This window comes from Phallusia mammillata, chromosome 4, assembly GCF_965637545.1.
Source record: "Phallusia mammillata chromosome 4, kaPhaMamm4.hap1.1, whole genome shotgun sequence".
Taxonomy (NCBI): domain Eukaryota; kingdom Metazoa; phylum Chordata; class Ascidiacea; order Phlebobranchia; family Ascidiidae; genus Phallusia; species Phallusia mammillata.
In genome coordinates, this window is record NC_137255.1 from 4173216 (window position 1) to 4195981 (window position 22766).

At 36.8% G+C, this 22766-nt stretch overlaps 4 protein-coding genes across 5 annotated transcripts in view; 2 read left to right on the top strand and 2 right to left on the bottom strand.

The window, feature by feature from the left end:
* The window catches only part of LOC145223329 (uncharacterized), a 40374-nt gene extending 27066 nt beyond the window's left edge, over positions 1-13308 (bottom strand). Inside the window, exon 1 of one of the 2 annotated variants that reach the window (XM_080089752.1) lies at positions 13145-13308. The gene's annotated coding sequence lies outside the window, so the exon portion shown is untranslated. The remainder of the gene's footprint in view (positions 1-13144) is intronic. The other variant, XM_080089750.1, reaches the window with a different exon arrangement.
* LOC145223336 (uncharacterized) lies at positions 7971-9252 on the top strand. The gene is made up of 2 exons (XM_080089761.1): positions 7971-8335; positions 8526-9252. The coding sequence occupies exons 1-2, from the start codon at positions 7986-7988 to the stop codon at positions 9196-9198; spliced, it is 1023 nt and encodes a 340-aa protein (XP_079945887.1). The 5' UTR covers positions 7971-7985; the 3' UTR covers positions 9199-9252.
* Positions 13309-14336: 1028 nt separating the features above from the next.
* LOC145222520 (uncharacterized) lies at positions 14337-15722 on the top strand. The gene is made up of 2 exons (XM_080088653.1): positions 14337-14695; positions 14837-15722. The coding sequence occupies exons 1-2, from the start codon at positions 14346-14348 to the stop codon at positions 15522-15524; spliced, it is 1038 nt and encodes a 345-aa protein (XP_079944779.1). The 5' UTR covers positions 14337-14345; the 3' UTR covers positions 15525-15722.
* A 2090-nt stretch (positions 15723-17812) lies between these two features.
* Positions 17813-22659, bottom strand: LOC145223334 (dynein regulatory complex protein 12-like). The gene is made up of 4 exons (XM_080089759.1): positions 22017-22659; positions 21528-21715; positions 20924-21055; positions 17813-19689 (listed from the first exon to the last, which is right to left on the bottom strand). Exons 1-4 carry the CDS (start codon positions 22141-22143, stop codon positions 19537-19539), a joined length of 600 nt encoding a protein of 199 aa, XP_079945885.1. The 5' UTR covers positions 22144-22659; the 3' UTR covers positions 17813-19536.
* Between the last annotated feature and the right edge of the window lie 107 nt (positions 22660-22766).

Sequence of the window (22766 nt, forward strand, 5' to 3'; positions counted from 1 at the left end):
GTATAGGGGTGATTGCGGTTTATTACGTAACAGTGGACACGTTTTTTTTTGGTGTAAGGCGTCCCAGGAGGCGTTTGGGGTTAAAATTAAACAGTGCATTCCGCAAGTAAAGAATTTGTAGAAAGTTTTTAACCTGTATCACAATTAAAATCATAATTTACAATACCGTTATTTTTTGAACAATCAATTTTTACATTTGTGAAACGACATTTTAAAACTAATTTTCGTTGCAAAACACTTTTAAGGTAACAATGCATTTAATGTCTATAAAGTGTAAATATATTTTTCACAGAGTTGCAAAAATAGACATGTTTCAAATAAAAGTGCTTATTAAGCGTAATAATATGACAAGGAAGACAAAAAAATAACCGAAACACTGCTACAATTCAACATTTAGAACAACATGTGCGCTTGTTTCGCTTTTTAGTCATAGACATGCAGAGCAACAACTAAAGAGAATTTTGGTTTGAACTGACTGGTTCTAAGGATAATTATTTATAGAAAAGAAATACGTGCGTTGGTGTTTGGAGGTCTTGGACCACACTAAGCCTTCGTTTATAGCTTGTGGCCTGACTAGTTAACTTTTTTATTAATAGCAACAAACGATCAAATATAGTCTGACTAAATTATAAACCAAAAATGGATTTCTAAACATTAAAAATGGTTTAAAGATATTGATCGTAAAATAGATTGGAACAGTTTCAACTTGTCATGTGTGTAAATCCATTTTCGCTCTGGCCTTTTATAAACAATACAACTAAAAAGGAAAGCGTTATTTTTGAAGCTTTTGTTATAAATATAAGTGTTTCATTTTGGAATATGGCAAATAGTTGTACCGCCTGTTTTTGGTATCGAAGCTTTCCACAGAATTGTAATCCTTTTGAAAACAATCGCGCGAAAAAGGAAATTGGTATTTTTGTAGCTTTTGATATAAATACAAAATATTCTGTTTGGAATACATATATGCTGAATTGTCAAAAGTTTTTCACATGAAATGGCATCTAAATGTGGCTCCATTTAAAGAGATTCTCTTGTTACAAAAGTCCTAAGGAACAAATGTTTAGCGTAAAACCTCGAAATTAAGTTACATCACTACCCGAATTATGGAAAAGTAATCTATTCCATACAACAAAATATTAACAAATAGATTAAACATTCCTCACGAAACATGCACTATCACACAGTTTTCAGATGCATGCATTCAATGCAACATCTGCAAAAAAATTACCAGTCACGACATTTTTGCAAGATTTTTTTTAATTCCATACTAATCACGTATAAAAGCCTAATTGTTTGCTGAACAACTTTTAAAGGTTTTTTAAAAAAAATGAAACTTTGTTCAACCGTTTTCCGCGTAAATCCATCTTAGGGGAAAAAATATTTCCAAAAATCTTTTTCGCAGGGGTACATGAAAAGAGGAATTTAAAAAAACTAAGTGCACGAAGCGGAACCAGTTCGTTAGTTACATCATAATGTAGTGTTGTGACGCAAACGCGGGAAAGGTTTGCAACCTGCGTGAATCAAAAATTAGGCGGAACAAAATTTCGATTGAACCATATCCAAAATCTATGGATTTTTTTATCAAAATTTGTGAAAACATAGCTGCTGGAATTTACGCAGTTTTCATTTTAGTTGTGCCAAAAATCTGTTCAAAAAACACGTAGGCCAGAAATTTTTCCGCAATCTCATGGAAATTTTCTGTCTAAATTTTAAAGAATTTGCTGTTCGTTCACGAAGTTTTGAAGATAATCGTCTTTATAATTTAAGTGCATACATAAATGCACGAAATTTAGTAACTTTTAGGAATTTTAAAGTTTGAAATTTGTTTTCGATGTTTAGAAAAAAGTTTTTTTTGCAACCTTTTCAATTTAAAAGTAAACCAAAATAAAGTATTAATCAACGAATGAAATGTTGAGCTTTTTTGCCAAAAAAATATATCGACACTTAATTTAAACGGTGTTTATTTCAATTGTGGACCAAATCTGTGTTTTTGTTCCTCAAGTATTTGAAGACACAATTAGCGTTAAATGGTAGTTATTAAGTGTTGCCGTTTGCCCAGAAAAACATATATTGTCTGCTTTTTTAGTCTTATATCCACGCATGTTGCCAAAACGCTGACCAGGATGGCTCGATTTAGCAAAAAACAATCAAAAAATACATTTGTTTATTAAAAGCAAAGCAAGGGATACAAATATAAAGGTTGAAACCGAGCCAAAGTACGCAAGAATCATTTATCAAAGGCGCAAAATATCCTGCATTGAGCAACGGGCCAACGGTTCGTAAAACTTTAACTAAGTACAGCAGGTCAACTAGCACGACGAGATATATCAGGCAAATGGGTTAAAATTAACCGTAAGATCATACTGGGTCGCGATGCCAAGCGTGTCAATCACGACAAAAATAGCCAACTGTAGCATGATACACCACGGTTTCAAACCATTCATAGCAAGTACTGAGGTTTTTTAAACTCGTTGCCACGTCAGAAGGTAACACATCTCCTAGTCGCAAAATATTGGCACGCAACGGCATTTACTCATTTTTACTGTTAAATGTTATGTAAATGCATTTAGGTTGCATTTATTTTTAGAAACTCACGTTTTAAAATCGACCTTTTGAACCTTAAATATCTTGTCAAAAAACGTTCTAATCAATCTAATGCAATGATATGTTCATTTTAACGACTTTTGCCCATCTTAGTACGCATTTTCAAAATATTGTCAATTCCACTGTAAAGTAGCACAGCTAAATAAGAGTTACTTTTTTGTAACCGAAAGTCACTGGTCAAAATGCATTTTTATCGGAAATTTAATGTGAGATTTCCTATATGCTTATGTCATTCCACTGAAACATCCATGTAGCTTAAAAGAAAACTTGATTTTGGAAACAATACTCACACCGACTCAGAAAAACAAACCAAACCACGCGATGGAAAGTGACGTCACTCCGAAACATTGCTTCAACTTGGATTAAGATGTATAAAAAAGAAAAATGGTACTTTTTCAATCAAAATCTGTGACTTTTTTGTAAATGCAGGGGTATTTTAAATTTATGGCGCCATCAACCATCTGGCATCTAATTTCGCTGCTAAAAGGCTTTTTGGAAGCCAAACAAAAATTAAAATTATTTATGCCAGGTTTGCAAAATTTGAATAGGGCCAGTCTGTGGCCCAACTGCTGTCAAAACATAAACCAAAAAGGGCCTACAGCTTGAAAATATGTATTTAAAGAAGTTTAACAAGCGGTGATTTTTGAATCAGATTTGAAATACATTGAATTCGAAGAACAATCCAATTAACCTTAATCCGCTTTAAGTCACGTCACTTTCACTCTTATTGAAGAAATCGCGCGGTAGAATTTGTTTACATTCAACGATATAAAACTGCCTCGATATATAAATTCTCATACGTTTAAACTATGCGTGGGTGCCCACTTCAGTAGAGAAGTAGACAGACCTTAAAATCCTCTTTCTTTCTTTTTTGGCTATATGGATTTGCACCTGAATGCAATTACTCATAATAAGCCGCTTAGGATTCTCAGGACAACACATGGGGCGTAGGCGGGATTCGAACCCACAAACGTATGAGGGCATAGTGAGTAACATTCCGCCTTACTTAATACACACGGAAAACTAATCCCCTAAAATGTTCAATATTAACGTATTTGACATGCTTGAAAAGTGTTGACATAAACAATAGCATAGCACTTTAGCCGATATTTTGCGCAAAAATGGTGTAAAAATGCGACAGAATTGAACATATCGCCAAAATCAACAAACTTTATTAAGTAGACTGGGTTTCGTAGAACGCATTATTAGCATACAAAAACAAATTAATTTCCACAGGTTTTCGGAAGTGGGTGTGGCATCCGCCAAATTACCGCCCATTTTCTGGAAAACATGAAACAAATTCCAAACTAACAACATGTTCTTCGCAGTAAATGTTGCTAATGTTTATGCAAACATTGATTCCTAGCAAAACATCCGCACGCATGCAAGCGGAACCGGTAAGTGATGACGTCAAAATTGCGTGTCATTACACCAAAAGGGTGTTTGACCCCGAGGTGAGGCGTCGGTTCGGTGAAAAAAGTTGACGTTTTTGAAACACGTTTACGAAGAACAAAATTAGATGCTGGATTGGAAACGTGTTTTCTCATCCAAGGTTTTTCGATTTCAGTGAATTTATCCGGTAATAGTTTTTATTTTAAAATCAACAACTGAGGTAAGATGCATAATGTTTTGTTTATTGCACGAAGTGAGAATGATGCAATAGTTTGAAAAAATGCAAATCCCATTTTTAATTTTAGTCGCAAAGTCTTGCACCAAAGGCAACGGTTTGTGATAAAACGCTACGTTAACAAATACCCCATGTACAATCCATATTAGAATATGTTTTTGAACACGCAATGAATGTATGCTAGAAAAAATAAGCAAAATACAAGCTGGTATCTCAGTTTCATAAGCAAAATACAAGCTGGTATCTCAGTGGAAAACACCATCAACAAAATTCCATACGTATGTCGGATAATATTTTCTAGTTCAGAATATTTAAAACTGTGAATTATTTGCCCTAAGAAACTTGCTTTGTACCCGAAATCACACATCAGAAATGCAAACGTCCAAGTTAATTCGTTTTTTAAGCTTCAGAAAAATCGATGTATCATGAATTTGAATTCACAGGACTTTTACATTTCTACGAATTCACTCATTTTAAGTGGTTATTGAAGTCCCAGATTTAGGTCAGTTTTGACATTTTTGAATTCCAAAAAAAAATTCTAAATACTTAAACTTCCAGAAGTAAACTTTGGAACGTCATATGTAAACGTTGTATTCTATTTTGAACTTTTGGGAGTGGGCGTTTAATTGAAGTGTCATACTTCCCAACGCAATATTGCCATTTCTGTATCCTAATGACTATTAAACTTCTTGAACTTTTGCCAAAGCGGTTGCTGCCTTCAAGCAACAATAATTGCTGCCAACTGTAATTACGCGTTTGGTAACAGACTTTTTTGGATTTTTTGGCGTCGTCAAAGGCAGACAAAGACGGTTTCCGTATAAAGCATTGAATCAAGCATTTGGAAAACATACACAAACATGGCCTTAGAAAAAGATAGAGTAACGCAATGTCATTAGTGCGTAACTGCAATTATATGACCAAGTTTTTGCGTTTATGGGTATCGTAAAATATAGTAAAGCACATAGCATTTGTAAATGTCAACTTATAAGTGACAAACTTGCGGTTATATAAAATAAAAATAACATCAATATGATCCGATTTTCAATTTAGGGATTTTTAGTCGACAAAACGCAACAGATATATACATGTAGAAACTCAATACGCCGAGGCTGCTATTTGTCACCACAATTTTAACATTCGAACACCAACATTCAGGCCTGTAAAGTTGGTGATATGAAACTGTATACAGAGCTGACGTTAAAACGTGCGTCTTTAAAATGTGGAGGCGTATTGAACGTTCTTCATGTGGTGTTGATGCCGTTTGATGTGACATGAAAGCTATGTGATCACGTTTTTATTAGGGAACTCTACCCATAAATTCATGTAAGTACATGGTGCACATTTTCGACGTAACAGCTATTTTTCAAAGAGAAATTAAGTGTACATATACTCACAATGTGACTTCAACCTAAATCAGAAATCAAGTCATAGTCTTAAGCCTGAACAGATTTAATGTCAGCTTTTTATATTAAATGCACACTATACCCCAGCTTTTGTAAGGGCAAATGCAATTTTTTTGCAATTGAAAACAGTGAATCACGTGGTTGCGTCGCCAAGAAAGGAACGTAATAATGAACGTTTACAGTCGAGTGACAACTTCACTTATAAAAATCAGATCGTGTTTTTAAATAGAAAATTTAAGTTGTTTCCCACTGAACTACGTGACACAACAGAGTTCAACAAACTGAGTCAAAACATCCTTTGGTTTCGTGTAGGGGGAACAGAAGCGAACATAAATAGATGGAAAGCCGAAATTGTCTGGTCATTTCGAACGCAATTATAGCGTAAAGTGTCGTAAATCTTTCTGTCCCTTGAGCCTCTATTAGGTGTTTTGCACGATAGCCAGTATTTCACCTATAATATCATGTGAACCAATTCAGGCCTACGTAACATTTTACTTTCTGGTTTAAGTGTGTTGTCTTTTTTACGTCTTGCAATCCCCCAGTCAAAGTCATAAAAGTCGGTTAATTTTTGCCCAAATTCCGATTGCCTACGATCACAGTATGAATAGTAGCTTCTTGCATATTTGTAAAACAGTACATTGAAAAGCAACTGAAAAAGGATTAGATCTTTATAGGTGACGTCAAAACGTTATGACGCCTACTGAAAGTTCTGACGTCATTAGTTCAAAACTTTCCGAAACTTCCTATCCTTAACAGGCGGGGCAAAAGCATGTTGGTTTATAAGGCCCATTCGGGGCAACTGCTTTTGTAAGTTTGACTTTTAACATGACTGTGCAGTTTCGTTGGTACTTTTTAATTGCTTGAAGTTAGAAACTATGATGATAGCGTCCAAATTTATATCATTTAAATTATTGTGGTGACTTTCAAATTGAAGTTCTCAATACAACTTGATTAAATGCGCGACATAGATGACATTATAGCACGATAATTGTCATAATTTGGTTTAAATTTTAATTGTAAGCACTGAAAAACTAGAAACTAAAAGTTAATACAATCAAGACAATTTGATAAAGCAGGGGTGTGCAACCTTTGTCACTGTGGGGCCAAATATAATTACCGTAGTTGTATCGCGGGTAGTTGTACCGTAGTTGTATCGCGGTACCTTTATATAACACAATGTGATTTTACTTTGCTGCATACCAAATATGTCTATATTTAATCAACGCACACCCATGTCTTAAGGCACAAAAATAGGACTGATTTTGAAACTGTACGCTACTATTTCAAAACGTAACCAACTGCGTGATTTGATACAGCACAAACAAAACGGACAACCCAGGGTCTAGGTTCCATATGTTTGCCTGATGTCGAACCAAAGGGCCATCGAAGAAATCAACATGGTTGTTTTTCATAACAATTGGTAAAGTATTGTTTTGTCACGATTCTCCCTCTACCCCAGTGACGCTAAAACGCCCTTTAGTATGCACTCTTCAAACTTGTACGTTTATTATTCGGGGAAGGCATTTTCTCCTATTTTGCACACGATATAGCTAACCTTGAACAACGATAAAATTAGTTGAACTTTAACTTTTGGTTGCTCACTCACGCTTTTAGGCAAGGAAAGACAAGACAACAAACATAATTAACACAGACATCGATATCAGAGGTATATTAAATCATGCAGACTTTGCTTAATAAGGATATTACGATGTAACTGATGTTGCAATGTCCTAAAAAGTGATTCCGTTAATATCTTTAAATTTGCTTTTACTGAACAAGATACGGTCTTAGGGCAATGTGCAAATTTAATACAAGGAACACGTGTGTTGAGAAGACGTAAGCAAGCGTCGTTGAAGCAATACATATGGTATAGTACGACGGAAATCAGTCGCGGCCTTAACGCAACACGCTTTGCCTTTTTTCTTTCTCTCTCTACATGTTAAAGTGTGTTTTGCTATTTAAATAGCGTGCCGGGCCTCTGCAATTCACTTCACGTGGCGACAAGATGCAAGATAGAAAGCAATAGGTTTTGCTGAATTGTGAATGCTGTTGAATATAATCTTATTTTTCATGTATGTAACGCTGTGTGTTATCTTTTCAGCTTGTACTGAAATAGGAGTTATAACATTGCTTGTGAAAGCTCGTTAAAGCTACAACGAAGAGTACAATATGGACAAAACAAGGTAATTTGCTTCAATAGAGTTTTGTTATTGCAATATAAAGGTCAATGTACTACTAATTTGCAAAAACTTTTGCACTGTTGTTCAACAAATTTCTATCTGCGATTACATTAATGCATACTGCAGTCCTTTGACAATTGTTAAATATTTTCTAGTTCACCGAAAATTCAAATGACAACTTCTCGTGAAGATTGGAAAGCTGTTCGCGATTGCTTCGTCAATTCTTTCCGTCACTACCCGCTTTACAAATACATGGTACTGGACCCACTAAAGAGGGACGCCTTCCTTCGCGCCTACCTCGACGCCAATTATGACGTCACAGTCGGTAGTGGGGAGGGGATTTTGTTGGGAGTCAAAGTTGTGGAAGGTTGTATGGAAAAAATGGTGGGTGGCGTGTTGTTTGTACCGCCATCTAGCGACGGATGTGGATGGGCGATCGGAAGTGACGAGCCTTACTGGAGAGCTTACGACAAACATGGACTAGGCAGGATTTCACCAGAAGGCCTGGAGCGTGTAAAAAGGTGATTACTAATTTAATTTCCCTCCTAGGCATAAGTTAAGTAACCATGAGCGTCCACAAATTAAAAGAACACATTCATAATGACAGGAATTCCAAAAAACCTTTAAAAACTGATTTCGTTATGTTAGTAACTTTGGCATGAAAAAGTTGTAAGATACAATAGCAAACAAATCTGTTTCTTTTAATTGTAGATATGAAGCATGGGAAAACGACCACATCTGCACAAAGCTGGGTCAAAGTCGTATTCCTATGTGGAATGGCTTATTCTGTTCAATCGACCCTCAATACGCATCCAAAGGTGTAGGAACAGCAGTGTACAAAGAAGCAATTCGTATTATGTCTCAAGACTGGGCCAAACGACGCGCAACAGCCATAGCCCGACCTCAAGTCAACAAGGACAAAAAACTGATCAAACAAAGTTCGCTTGGCCAAATGGATAAACCCAACTTGGACAACGACGCAACTTTGGTACGAAAATTCATCCGAAGCCTGTCTCTTAAAAATCTGCACTACAATGCACTTCTCCATCACCGAGTTACGCCTAACTGCTATAACTACAAGTCAAACCAAAATAGCCTTGCCAAACCTGAGGATGACAACTCCAGTGCTCCTCTTGTGGTAGCAATCAGCCACAGCGACCGCGCTGCAGGTTTTCATGCGTCAAACGGTTTCAATCCTATTCTGCGAATTCCCTACTGTGACGTACAAGGCAATGTGGTTTTCTACACCCACGTATTAGCGCTTGATCCGTTCTGCACTGGCAAGGTTAATCAGTGTAAAGACAGTTTTTGCGGGAAAACAAAGTGTGTTTCACCGCCTGAAATTGCTTTTTCAACGGATACAAAACCACTCGAGCTGTGCTAACTTATAGCTATGTTTATTTTTCGTTGTTTAATATGTTGGATTTTTTATTGCTTCTCCGTTATGGCGTCGTTTCACCGAATATACAACGCAGACAAAATTATTTGATGGTGTAATGAATATTAGAAGATTTTGATACGATTTTAAAGTGGTTGATTTTACTCAACATATGCTAGAGCGAGTTATACACCACAACATCAAAAATCAGGCTGACGTCAATACCACTTTGAAAGAAAATTAAAAGGGTAACGAAACAACTGTGCCATTAACAGTGTACAGAAAGGCGCCAGCAAACATCAGAACCCAATCTATTAGCGATTTGTTACCAAGTCTCCCAAAACATTGAGTTATGCACTTGATATTAGGGTGCCATTGCCTATTACAGAGTATCAACCCAATGTGGAAGCACCATAGTGATACAAAACAACCAGAATGCTGTACACTTGTGTGCAGCCGCTTCACCAAGTGATGCCTGGTGACTTATACCGTTCCTAGTCGCAAAACAGTTTGGTTTCCTCTTGTGCACATCAAACAAAGGTAAATGAAAAATCAATATAAAGGTTTATAAACATGCGAAGTTTATGATAGATTTCATTCACATCACGCAATTTAAATTAAACATTACTTCCTAGATGTTTCGGACACTTTTGAAATCATAATCGTATTCGTATACACTGATTATATGGCATCAAATTCGTTTTGCTAGCCTGGACTCCAGCACCACAATGGGCATGGCAGCAAACAATACAGTTGAGCTGTTTGCTTTGTGTATTCAACGTGACACAGGCAAACATACGCTATACCCATGTGGGAAGTTTTAACACGAAACCATAAAGCATAGCTAGTGGCTTTCATCATATATGTGATTCTTGTTTGATAAGACCACGGGCTGTACATGCAAAAGCATCAAGCCAGTAAACGATGTACACACTGTTTAGACCTCTAAGGTCTCATCAGTGCAGCTGGTGACGAGAGATAAGCCATGTTGGCTGGTGTAGCCATCCAACGGTATTCCAGTTTGTTGGGAGTAACAGGCTACAAAGCCATGCTTATTCTGTTCGATGACGCAACTGGGCATAAACCACAGAGGAAACTGGCTCACAGTGGCCAAGCAACTGGGTAGGAACCAAAAGGATGTCGGCTCAGTGTCACAGTATCAATGTAAAAGTATCAAGTCATTAAATGATGAACTGTATTTAGTCATTACCAAAAATTTTCAAAACTATTGAGGCGTTAATTGTTTTTGTCAGTCAAACCCCCCACAGAGGCGGGTTAATAAACGTTTCTTGGAATTGAGGACAAAGATAGTAGTCAAGAACTAAGGTCGGCAAATCCTTGGCTTTGTCGATTTAGTGGAGAAAATAGACAATAACTACGGTAAATGCTGTTACTAGAAAGGCAAACCAATCGTGCGGAAAATTCGGTACTTCTCATGAGACAATAATTTTGAAAAGGTTTTCAAATCTGTTTTGATTTTTCAGACGCTCACGCAATAACTCCAAAAGTAATGCTAATATTATTGGACCAACGAGCTTGGACGGGATGCATCCATGAGTTTTGTTGGTATTTTACCTAGCAAGACAAATTAATGCCATAGAATGCAAATCAATAGAAAGTAATTTATAAGTTGCAGACAGATATGTCATTCCTATCACATCTCTTTATGTCTTTGGGTATATTCCCACCATACTTTGCCCCATCAAGATCATCGCCGATATAGCAAACATGACAATGTGTGGTAAGTCAACATACACTTATGGTACAAAGGTCCAGCAATACATTATTTTGTTTGTCTTTTCTCTAGAGGAGGGTGGTGTGAGTTCAAGCGGTGTAGCTGCGACGCGTTTGGTCATGATCCACCCTCCGCTGTTTTTGGCTCCATAACGTTTTAACGTTGCGCATCTTTTTCCGATTTGGTGATTGTTTTAGTGCAATTGTGTTGCTATGTTTTCTTTCACCGGGCGAAATAAACTCAACACATCTCAACATTAAAAAGTTTGGAAATTATCGACAATAACTAAGTTTAAAAGTTTTCAATGAAATTGATAAGTTGATTTTATTATTGTGCTAAAAAATCTCATCTCCACTCCAATAGCCTTGACGGCCAGTGTTTTTACAAAATTTGCCTAATATAAGGACTAATGCTGTATGTACCACCTATTGGTATTTGGCAAATAGGACACCATGGCGCCTATTTCAGTCAATTTTCAACCGCAATTCTAAACATTGTGAAATCGTGAGTCATCGGATTATCTCAACGTTTACCGGCACGCAGCATTCACAAAGCAAACTATAATTTTGGCGCGAATTTCCACCCGAATTCGGCTCGACAAACCCCCACGCAAAGCTTTGATATTACTCATATAACTGTTTAAGTCAGGAACTTTCAAGGGCAAATGATTTCGTACATCTAGTTATACAAAACAACTTAAAGTAGGCCTAATCCATCCCACCAATGCAAAGGAATACAATAGTGATTGGTAGCAAGTGAAGTTAATCACGCAGGATGTCCATGTGAATTGCAATTGTGTTTGAGAATCAAAATTTAAATGAGGTTTATAGGTTTAAGACAAATTAGCTACCAAGTATAAAACTTATAATTTCTTACGCAAAAACAGCTTATATCGCAATTCAAGCAGATTCAGCAGTAAGCCTATTCAGCTGGCCAATAGTTTTTTCTTCTGTTATTTGCAGGCTTCGAACGCAGGACGCTCCCGATGATAACGAATACCGATCAAAGTTTTTTATTACTGTATATATCAGGCGCGCTGGACCATTCGGCCAAACTTCTGCCTGGCTGTTATATGACGTGAAAAACAAAAACCAGCCACCAGGTGGTACAACGCATAATCTATTGGGCAAACACAGAAATTGCTCAGCGGTGTTGGCATAGTACTAGCGCTAAATAAACACCTCAAGTATTTTTGTACCCCGCATAGTTGCATAACGTTGGTAAACATTGAAATTGATAGGTCTGTTTTCGCACATTTCATGGCCAAATATTTCAGCACATTGACAAACCAAATGAGTCACCGAATTTAGCGAGGCTGCAACACACAAAAGGGTATGGACATAGCAGCACGAAACCACGCACGGAATGAGATTCTCAAACAGGGGCCAATAAACGCCCACACACATCCGACACCAGTCAAGGACAAACGCTTGGTAAACTTCCTAAAACGCGGTATTGCAAGGTCGTATTTGGACTGACAAAGTGTGGCGTTTAGATCCAGGTTTACACTATAATAAATGCATGAAGCAGGCCAAAAAATTAATGATGATAAAAATAACGGCCCAAATAGACGTAAAAAGCAATATACTTTATTGTTCCAACGTTTTGGAAAATGCTGCCACCATCAGTGGTATGCTATTTTTACGTCCATTTAGGCCGTCATTTTTATCATCAAATGTGTGAACAGGTCTGAGCATATAGTGTGCCAATGCAAAAAAAGTTGTCTAAATGGTAACGCATGTACAAAAATGTTTTGATAATTTACTGAAACTTGTTTTTTATCTTACTAACACAGTTTTATGTGACATGTTGTTATTCTGCAATGGGACATATCTAACGATATGTATAAGCTGCTTTAGTTGGTATCAGTGACACACACATGAGGGTAATTGCCAAAACAATAACGCAACAGTTATCAGTTATCACCTTGTTCCTTAGGCAGCGAAAACAACGAATTTTCCCTTGTTATAGCCAACTGACCAGGCAAAATCAAGTAAAATTGTTTCATACAACAACGGTTGTTGGGACATTGATAGCAAGTTCTACACTGGCAATGGCGTACAATAGAACTGGTTTTATAACAAAATCTACAAAGTCAGCAACAAGGTAACAAACTTTAGCCATTGAACTTTCCCTAACGTCTTAGTTTAGTTAGTTATCTATTTTGCCTCCATTAAGTTACAAAAATGAAGCAAAAACAACAAAACTAGAACTTACTTTGCAGCATTTTCTTATAGATCCATTTTGCAGCTTTTAAACCAGTTAACAAACTTTGCTGTGCAACAAACGCTATCAGGTCTTTGGCTGGTCAGTTGGAAAAACGCCAAGAAGTCGTTAATTAAAGCCTATGGCATCAAACTAAGAACAAACATGGCGCCATTCATACAACACAAAGGCAAAATGCTTTTGACCAACCAGCAAGCAGTGTTACAACATGTGACACTTATTCGTCATAGTTAACAACAATCAATCTCTTTCACGCAACAATTGAATTGTTCCCAAATATTCACATCACGGGTCGCGGTCAATAGCCATAAAGACTCAATTTACACTCTCTTGAAATAAAATTATTTACAGCGAAAATTTTCCCTCTTTTGGTTGATAAATGGAAAGGGAACAGGAAAGAGAAAGTAACATTGATTTAATTCCCAGTACCTTGCCTTTAATTTTCAGAATTTTAGGGAGTTGGTTGCTGCCTGCTGGAAAAACATTTTAAAACGATTGATTATATTTGGCACACCTTTAAAACTGGTTCCTTGAATTTAGTCTGGGAAGAGGTAAAACCACATTCAAATTAGTCGTATTGATTTTTTGTACAAAGCTAGCTAAATTAACACTGTTTGTATTATAAGTTTAGTTTCTGTTCAAGGCTAAGGAATTGTTTGCTTTCTCCGGCTAATGCCTTTTTCTTATAAAGCGGCGCGAAGGACTATAAAATTTCAGTTCGAGATTGCACAGCGCAGTGTCTAGTCATGCTTAGGCGATTGTGCTATTTGTCTTTGGTACAGCATGGTATAGTTGATTTTTCAGTGATGCATTTATATTCAGGTACTTAAGGCAAAAATCTGTATTCCTGAACACGAAAACAATATTTCAGATGAAATGTCTGTTGCTTGGTAAGTTTTGTTTGTGATAGTAATTAAATCAACTGTTCCATTTGAGAATAACACAAGTTGCTGTAGAAACGTCATGTTCTATACAAATAAGTTATTTTAACTAGTTTGTTTCTCGTAAGAATCTTTAAAACCATGAATTGTGTACCTAAAGTTTTAGTGCGTGTTGAGCAATTTCGTGTTTCTTAAGACGCATTGTTGTGGGCAATACATATAAACTACCTATGTAAGTTGTTGCCTAAAGTCTGAATATTTTTGCAAATCAGAACACAGCAAATTTGTTTTACAGTGAGGCAAAAATTCAGATGACAACTTCACGTGAAGATTGGAATGCTGTTCGCGATTGCTTCGTCAATTCCTTCCGCCACTACCCGCTGTACAAATACATGGTACCCGACCCATTAAAGAGGGACGCCTTCCTTCGCGCCTACCTCGACGCTAATTATGACGTCACAGTCGGAAGTGGGGAGGGCATATTGTTGGGGGTCAAGGTCGTAGAGGGCGGTGAGGAAAAAATGGTGGGTGGCGTGTTGTTTGTACCGCCATCTAGCGACGGATGTGGATGGGCGATAGGGAGTGACGAGCCTTACTGGAGAGCTTACGACAAACATGGACTAGGCAGGATTTCACCAGAAGGCTTGGAACGTGTTAAAAGGTGAATATTTCAATATACAGCGCTAGGTAAACAGTTTAGCTCGCAGAGTTAGCGCAAAACTTTCTTCAGTTATGAAAACAAATACTTTGTGTTCCACAATTTTTCGAACAATTATTGTAAATTTTATGTTTTACGCTTTAGATATGAGGCATGGGAACACAAGAATATCACTTCAAAGTTGAGGAGCACTAAAATGCCGATGTGGAACGGCTTTTTTTGTTCAATCGACCCTCAATATGCCTCCAAAGGAGTTGGATCCGCAGTGTACAAAGAAGCAATTCGTATTATGTCCCAAGATTGGACAAAACGACAAAAACGAAATGAATCAAAAAGTCTAAACAAGCAAGCTCAACAATCTAAATCCAATTCAGTGCAAAAAATTGTGGAACAAATTCTCTTGAAGCATCTACAATGCAGCGCTATGCTACATCATCATGTCAAACCGCAATGTGTACCTAAACCTCAAGACAAAACTGTCAATGGTGACTCAGGGGCGCCCCTTGTGGTAGCAATAAGCCACAGTGACCGCGCCGCTCGTTTTCACGCGTCAAACGGCTTCCACCCTGTCCTACGAATTCCCTATTGTGACGCAGAGAGCAATGTGGTTTTTTACACACACGTGTTAGCGCTTGACCCGTTTTGCACTGGCAAGGTTGACGAGTGCAAGAACAGTATACGCGGGAAAGTGACGTCCGTTTCACGGCCGGTGTCTGCGACCCATCCACGATCACCGATGATACGGCACCAACCATTGTGTCGAAAGCCGGCTCAGTTTCAGCAAGTCAAACTTCCTGCAATTACTGAGCGATTAGCGGTTATGCCCCTATAGCCAGGGTTGCCATACCGTCCTTATTTCTAAGATTTGTCCTTATTTTGAAGGGCTGTGTCTTAGAAAAGTTCATTATCCTTATTTCTAAGAAATGTCCTTATTTTTGACTGCAGTCCTTATTTTGTCTTATTTTCAACAATTACAATGTAGTCAAATCCCTGCTAAAAGTAGAAGTGAACCTAGACCCGGCCTGTTGTGAGATGCACTTAGTACTTTCTACAAACAACGAGTTGCTGAAACTGATTGTTTCTGGCCAAAATATTGCAAATATTATGTCATGGCTCGTATAAATGCAAAGATTTGTTCAAAAACGTTTGTTTCGTTTCGCATAAAAATTTAATTTTTCGGTTGTCCTTATTTTTGGTTTCAAGTCGATGGCAACCCTGCCTATAGCAGTGGTTCTCAAACTTTCTTGACCGCGACCAAAATCTGAGTATTATGAACATCTCACGACCCAAGCCTCAAACATAAAAAAATGTAACAATTTCGAGGCCACGTCGTGGCCGCACTGGAGTCTGCCCATGTCAAAATGGCTGCAGGTTTAACGAGTTCGATTCGACAATACTACATAACACAACACACATTGTGGCTTTGCAGCACCATGATCATTGGTAGAAGTGAATCCCAAATCTAAAAAAGGTTCCTTGTAGTCTTGTACGAATACTTACTAATCCTTGAACGGTAACTGTTACATCTCCACGTTCAGTTTCGCATGATTAACTTTTATTCCCCGTGCTATGACGTAACAATCGCCATGTGCGTAACAGTACAATTGGAAGGCTATTGGCAGTATTTTGCAATGATTAGTTCGTTTTACTGTACAACGTGGTCAATGAGTGGACTTTACTACTACTACATTAAGTAAATTCGTTCGTTTTTACTTAATGCAGTAATAGTTCGTTTGGGTAGAATGGAATAGTGATGCACCGAACCCGCCTAAAAAGGTTCGGGCCGAAACCGAATATTCGGCCATGAGGCCGAATCAGGCCGAACTAAATTCCCCGATTTTTGGATGGTTTCAACTGAACCTTGTGTTGTTGATGCGAGTGAAGTCAATTTTGACAAACTAAAATCACTTTCACACTGCATGGGTAAACTTTGCTAAACATCTAATATTTTGCAGACAACGTGGCTGGTATTTCATAGATACAACAAATAGTTAATTAATGATGTTTCGTATGAATTTTCAAAAAAGTTCGGGCCGAAACCGAAACATTGGAAAACAGCGGATTTGGCCGAAATGTTTCGGCCAACCGAAACTTCGGTGCATCACTAGAATTGAACCACCATAGCGCGACCCATTTTTTGAACCTGCGCGACCCACGTTTGGGTCGCGACCCATACTTTGAGAACCACTGCCCTATAGTGTGCGAAAAAGTGGTCTATTTAGTTTCCTATTTATGTACACATCCAAGGCCTGTTTCACGTGCTGTTTCTGTGCATTAAATTCGCATTGTAAAGATTTCTTGCCATTTTTTAGCTTCATACCAGGTTTTGACTTTTTTGACCAGCAAAATAATAGAAAGAATGAAAACTGCAGAAAAAGAAATACACGAAACCTCGGTTAATCCGTATCTTCGCCTAATCCGGACAATTTTTGGTTCAAACGGGTCCGGATGAACCGACGTTTACTGTAATTCATTACACAGTTCGCCTAGAAGCAACAACTTTACCTAAAGGATAATAAAGTGCCGTATGATGGCTACATTAGCTCACACTGCCGACCTCTCGTCACCAGCTGCACTGGCGAGACCTCATATAGGTCGAAACATTATGCACTGTTTGCAGCTGATCATGTATTGGCTCGTTGCTTTTCATGTCATTTTTCACTTTGTCCTGAACAATTCCAATCCTTACCTATTACTGTTTTCCATTGACATTTAAAACTTTAAACCAGCGGCATTAATTGCGAAACAAAAACCCAGACTTTAAAGTTACGTAACCACATAAACAGTGCAACGACAATTATTTTCCCTAAGTAAAGACCATGGACTGAAAGCTATTATTTTGTCCGAGCGACCGCATAATTAGCACCGCAAACAATCTATTTTTAGCGCCAAAAGATACGGCCTGATATTTATATCGGTTTAAAATCAGCAAACAGTATTTAAGGGTATCTCAGACTCAGTTATAAAACAATTTAACGTGTAATTAGAACGGTTGCATTATTTTTCAGTTGTTAGTCTCATTAGGTCGTTGACCTTTTGAGGACTTGCCTAAAATCCCAAAGTCAGTAGGTCAGAAACAAAAATGTTTGTTTTTAAGACAAAATACGCAAAACATTTTTTGTTTTGAAAGTAACAAGCACTGGCATAACATAAACCAACGAATCAATGTCCCATTATGTTTGACTTTTCTTAGTGTAAATAATAGGTGTCAAGAAAAATTGCACACAATGCCTAACAAGGCTTTAGCATGCAGATATTATCAAAGTGCAAAATGTAAGAGAAACTGTTTAAATTCCATGCTTGTTGGCAGGTTTTATAATAGCAAATCCGTTTCTTGCAAAACAAACTGTTAGGTACATTCAGTGCCCTTTCAACATACATATATTACTTATTCTAATGTTTTAGACAAATTAATAAAACAGAAATATTAGCAGAATGAGAGAATGATTTGCAAGACGACTGAATAAAACTGGTTTTGAAATTGGTTTCGAAGGAACAAGCGTTTGAAATTAAATCAGGGCTGTGCAATAACTCAAAAACTATTTCGTTTTACCTAAAAGCCTAACACTAGAGCAGTGGTTCTCAAACTTTTTTATTGTCGGGGCCAAATGGTATTTTTTTAAGTGTGTAGGGAGCCGCAAAAAAACAAAACCTTGAGAAAATCACTAAAGATTATGAAGCTAAAATAGCAATCTTTGGTGGTTTTCTGAGGTCTGGTGCGAGCAAAATAAGCTGTTGGGGGCCGCATGCAGCCCTGAAACCCGAGTTTGAGAACCACTGCACTAGAGGAAACAGACCACACAAGGTATTTCAAGTGATATTTGTCTTATTTATTGCAACATGAATGACATAACCCTATTAGCTTGAATGAAACAATACGAGAAAGACTTATAGATTAACTTGTGTTTGCTAGTATGTAGAAATTTGATAATAAGGCAACATTTAAATACTGGAACATAGATTGAACGCAAAAATTGACTAACAGTAGTTATAAGAGACACAGTGGTGATATCATTAACACATGTATGTTTGTGCATTACATAACACGCCAAACAGTGGATTGAAACTCCTATGCTACAGTGATAGTGGATGAAAAATAAGGTAAATTGTTCACAGCATGAAGTAATTGAAGCACAATAATAGGTAAACACACATTTTATGGTAATGAAAAATTTGTGACTGTAAAATTTTGGCAACAATAAAATCAGTGTGTCACGGATTTTACAAATTGGTTTGAAAATGTGTTTCCAGCAAAAAAAATGCGCTAATAAACACAGGGTGTTGGCTTCTATGACAAAAAAAGGATTGAATTACAGTCGTACACTGGGTTGGGTTTAAATTGTCATACCTTTGTTTAAGCACAATTGATACAGTATTAAAGTTCAAGCCATTATAATTTAACTTAAGGGCAATTTTAGTGCAATAATAACCATTATATTGACCAACAACATTATTTTTGACTTTAGCACTTATTCAACTACAAATTGCAAACACAGTTCAAAGGTGTGGCACACTTCGTTTAGATGGTACAAACGTCATGACTAGTCAGCATTCGATTTAATTTGCATTGTACCTTTTGACAAAATGTTTTATTTTAGTCCAGAAGTGCCATTTACATGTATGCTTTGAGTGCAAATTAACTGCCATTACTGCAAAACCTTTTAGACCACAAAGTAATTACAAAAAGGGGTAAAGGGCAAAATTGGATGTAGTGAAAATGTCTGGTCCATAATTAGAGTAATTTTAAACAACTAAATTACACAACTTTAGAAACAGTATAATTGTTTAATTTCCTAACTTCAATTTGTTTAGTGACTGTTTATCCTGATGTGACATCAAGTCTGCTAGATGTCCAAATGGTTTAGACCGAATTCAAGTAAAGTCTTTTTTGTGTTTTCTTGGATATTAATGCTCTCCTTTTCCCACTTGACTTTTGCTACTTCAATTCTGTCAAGAAGTGAGTCAAGTGCCTCAGTAAGGACTCTCTCATAGGCACCCTTCACAAAAACAGTAATAAATCATCTTGATATTAAAAACACATTGCCTTATTGTCAGTGATGCGATGAGTACCCGGTACTCAGTATCGGTGGTATCGAACAATTTTAGTGGTATCGATACTCGTACTCAGTATCGAAATATTTTGTCACAGTTTTCGATACCAACGTGCGAGTCCAGAAGGCTGATTTACACCATAAGAATAAGGGCAACTTTATGCCAATATTTGCTTCGGACAGCACAAAATTGGAAAAAAGTTCCACCAGTTTAAGTATATCTTTTTCGCTATCACGTGGAGATTACATTTTTCGGCATGTGTGTATGCCCCCCGATCATGGCAGATAATTTAGCCAGTGATATACAACACTATACTTAAGTACTCCGTAATCGTACCAGGTACTCAGTATCGAAGATATATACATGTGGTACTTGTACTTGGTACTCGCTTCAAAACCTGGTATCGTCCCATCACTACTTATTGTCACAGTATTTGGTTTCCAAGCAGCTGCTTGGCCCTTGTGAGCCAGATTTCTCTGTGGGGTGAGGCATGGGTTTTTACCCTGTTACTCCCAACAAACTGGAGTGCCGTTGGATGGCTACACTAGCCAAAAACAGATCTATCATCACCAGCTGCAATGATGAGACCTTATAGGTCCAACTGTGTAAACTGCCTTCAGCTTATCATTTTTTGGCTCATTGCTTATTGTTTACTGTTAAGAAAAAAATCATATAAATACCAAACAAAAACAGCTCAATAACCAGCCTATGGGCTTAAGAGTGCCTTTCAGTAGTGGGGACAGTTTTAATTTCAATGGTATATTTAAGTATGACAAAAATTCTTACTCCAAATCCAACTGATCTGTGTTTATTTCTATTTTTTCCAAATCCTTTGAAATCTTGTTTAAACCACGGTGTTGTTGTGTAAAGGTATTTAAGATAAATCAAATTTTTGGGAAGATACATATCACCAGGTTTTTTTTAAGGTTTGGTTTGGGTGACCGCTAAGTAGTTTTCAGAGACCGCAAGTGTTTCATTTAAATACCAAAAACTGTAGTTGTAGTTGCAAGTCCAAATTTTGGGAAACCGCTGGAGAAATTTGTTTGTTTCGGTCCCCCAAAACACCTTAAAAAAACACTGCGATATCACCATGTTGGCAACAGTACAGTTTGAGACAAGAGGATTAAGTTAAGTAAGGGTAGATTGAGAAACCACTGCATTAGACACTGTATATTTCACCTCCATTCCATCAATTCTTGTCTCAAGGTCACGAATTCGTTCATTTTTTTCCTTCTCCATTTTCTCCTTTTCTTCCACAGTTTTCTTTAAATCCTGACGCACATGTGTCAACTGTTGTTGTAAATGGCTGACCTAGAAAACATTTTCAGCTAACATCTGTAGTTTATATTTGTTCACTTAATTATTAAAAATTGAAAACAGGTAAATCCTGGCAAAATGTTTAAATGGTATTTTAAATACATTTTACCAATCACTCTACAAAACTTTAAAATGCTCATTTTATGGTCCTGTGCAGTCTTTTTAAATCTTGGTGCAAGGTACTGAGGGATATAAAGGGGTTTACCTAAAAATCTGGTTATGTATGAGTAAGTTGCAGCATGTATATGATAAAATACATGCCACCACATCAAAACAGTTTCTTTCTTTTGAGAAATATATATTCACATGCATGCTTTTCTATTTGTAAAACAAGACATTACCAGACACCTTGAACTGAAAATTCTACTACAAAACAGCAAAAGAAACCCAACTGTCTTGTAATACTTGCAACATTACTATTGATTCTTTTTCACAAATAAATTTCAACAAAAAAGCAAAATATTACCTCTGCTTCAAGTTGGTGTAATCGTATTCCCATTTCAGTCTGCATTGTTTTGTATTGTCGGGTTAAATCAGCACTGACATCTTTTTGAACCAGTTTTTGTTCAGACATTTGTGATTCTGCTTCACGTAATTTCTGTGTTGCGTCTGCAGCAGCTGCTTGTGATCTCCTTGCAATTTCATTGCGATGAGCTACACAAAATTCCCACGTTAAACAGAGGTTGCACATTTTGATTTGACACAAAAATTATTTAATACAGTAAACCTTGGTTAATCCGAACCCGTTTGGACCAAAAAAAATTTCCAGATTAAGCGAAGATCCAGATTTATGGATGCCGGTTAGTTAAAGCTTTACTACATTACAATTTAACATACCATTTTTACGTCAATGTTTCTTTCAATAAGATGAAAATTGTGAATCACTTTTAAAATAAACTCGGTTTAATCGCATATTCTGGTTAATTGCATAAAATAGCATGGCATATTAAAATACCTAAATGATCTTTAAGAATTTCAATTTCCCTCACGGTCTTCTTAAACTTGTCCTCTTCTTTCGCTTCATCTTTCTTTCCTTTTTTTCCTTTCTTTTTTCCCTTTCCCTTCTTTTTCTTTGGAGGCATTTTGGTTTTGGTAGTGCGTTGATATTAAAGTACAAATGGTGATATATGTCAATATAAATGGTAGCTTTGGTAATAAATCGAATACCTATGCATATTTACATTTCTTGCCTAGTATTTACAGTAGATCTGCCAAACAAAGTTCAAAGGTTACTTCCAAGTTAAAGTTGCTATAGATCAACACCACAATACAATAAGACATAAGAGCGTAAACAATGTCCTTATATCATCACTTTTGAATAGTTTGTAAAAATGTTCAAAAGCCCAACATTGAAACCACCTGATGGGCTAAATTTGATCAGGGGTTTTAAACAAGCAGTCTGCAAGCCTTCAAGGACTTTTTGTGTGACCCACAATCTACTTGAAAATTACAAATTATGTGCTTTACATTAAGTTAAATAATGCGTCAATCAGTGGGTTATAATAATACATTGATTCCACAATAGTAATAGCTAGAACTTTCTTCCACATTGTTTTGACATAGTGCATACTGCATAGGATGAAATAATACACAAAAATGCAACAAACAAACCAAACAAATAAACAATTAAACTTCATCCAAACTGAAATACATTAAATGACGATAAATTTTTCAAATAGCTTTTTTATGTGTTAACAATTTTTAA

Bases quoted from the DNA above. Each gene is read 5' to 3' on its own strand.
- LOC145223336 (XM_080089761.1), top strand. From the start codon at position 7,986: ATGACAACTTCTCGTGAAGATTGGAAAGCTGTTCGCGATTGCTTCGTC. The intron at 8,336-8,525 runs GTGATTACTAAT...TTTTAATTGTAG, and splicing joins GGCCTGGAGCGTGTAAAAAG to ATATGAAGCATGGGAAAACG.
- LOC145222520 (XM_080088653.1), top strand. From the start codon at position 14,346: ATGACAACTTCACGTGAAGATTGGAATGCTGTTCGCGATTGCTTCGTC. The intron at 14,696-14,836 runs GTGAATATTTCA...TTTACGCTTTAG, and splicing joins GGCTTGGAACGTGTTAAAAG to ATATGAGGCATGGGAACACA.
- LOC145223334 (XM_080089759.1), bottom strand. From the start codon at position 22,143: ATGCCTCCAAAGAAAAAGAAGGGAAAGGGAAAAAAGAAAGGAAAAAAA. The intron at 21,056-21,527 runs GTAATATTTTGC...AATGTTTTCTAG, and splicing joins TACACCAACTTGAAGCAGAG to GTCAGCCATTTACAACAACA. The intron at 19,690-20,923 runs GTGAAATATACA...GTTTTTGTGAAG, and splicing joins CAAGAATTGATGGAATGGAG to GGTGCCTATGAGAGAGTCCT.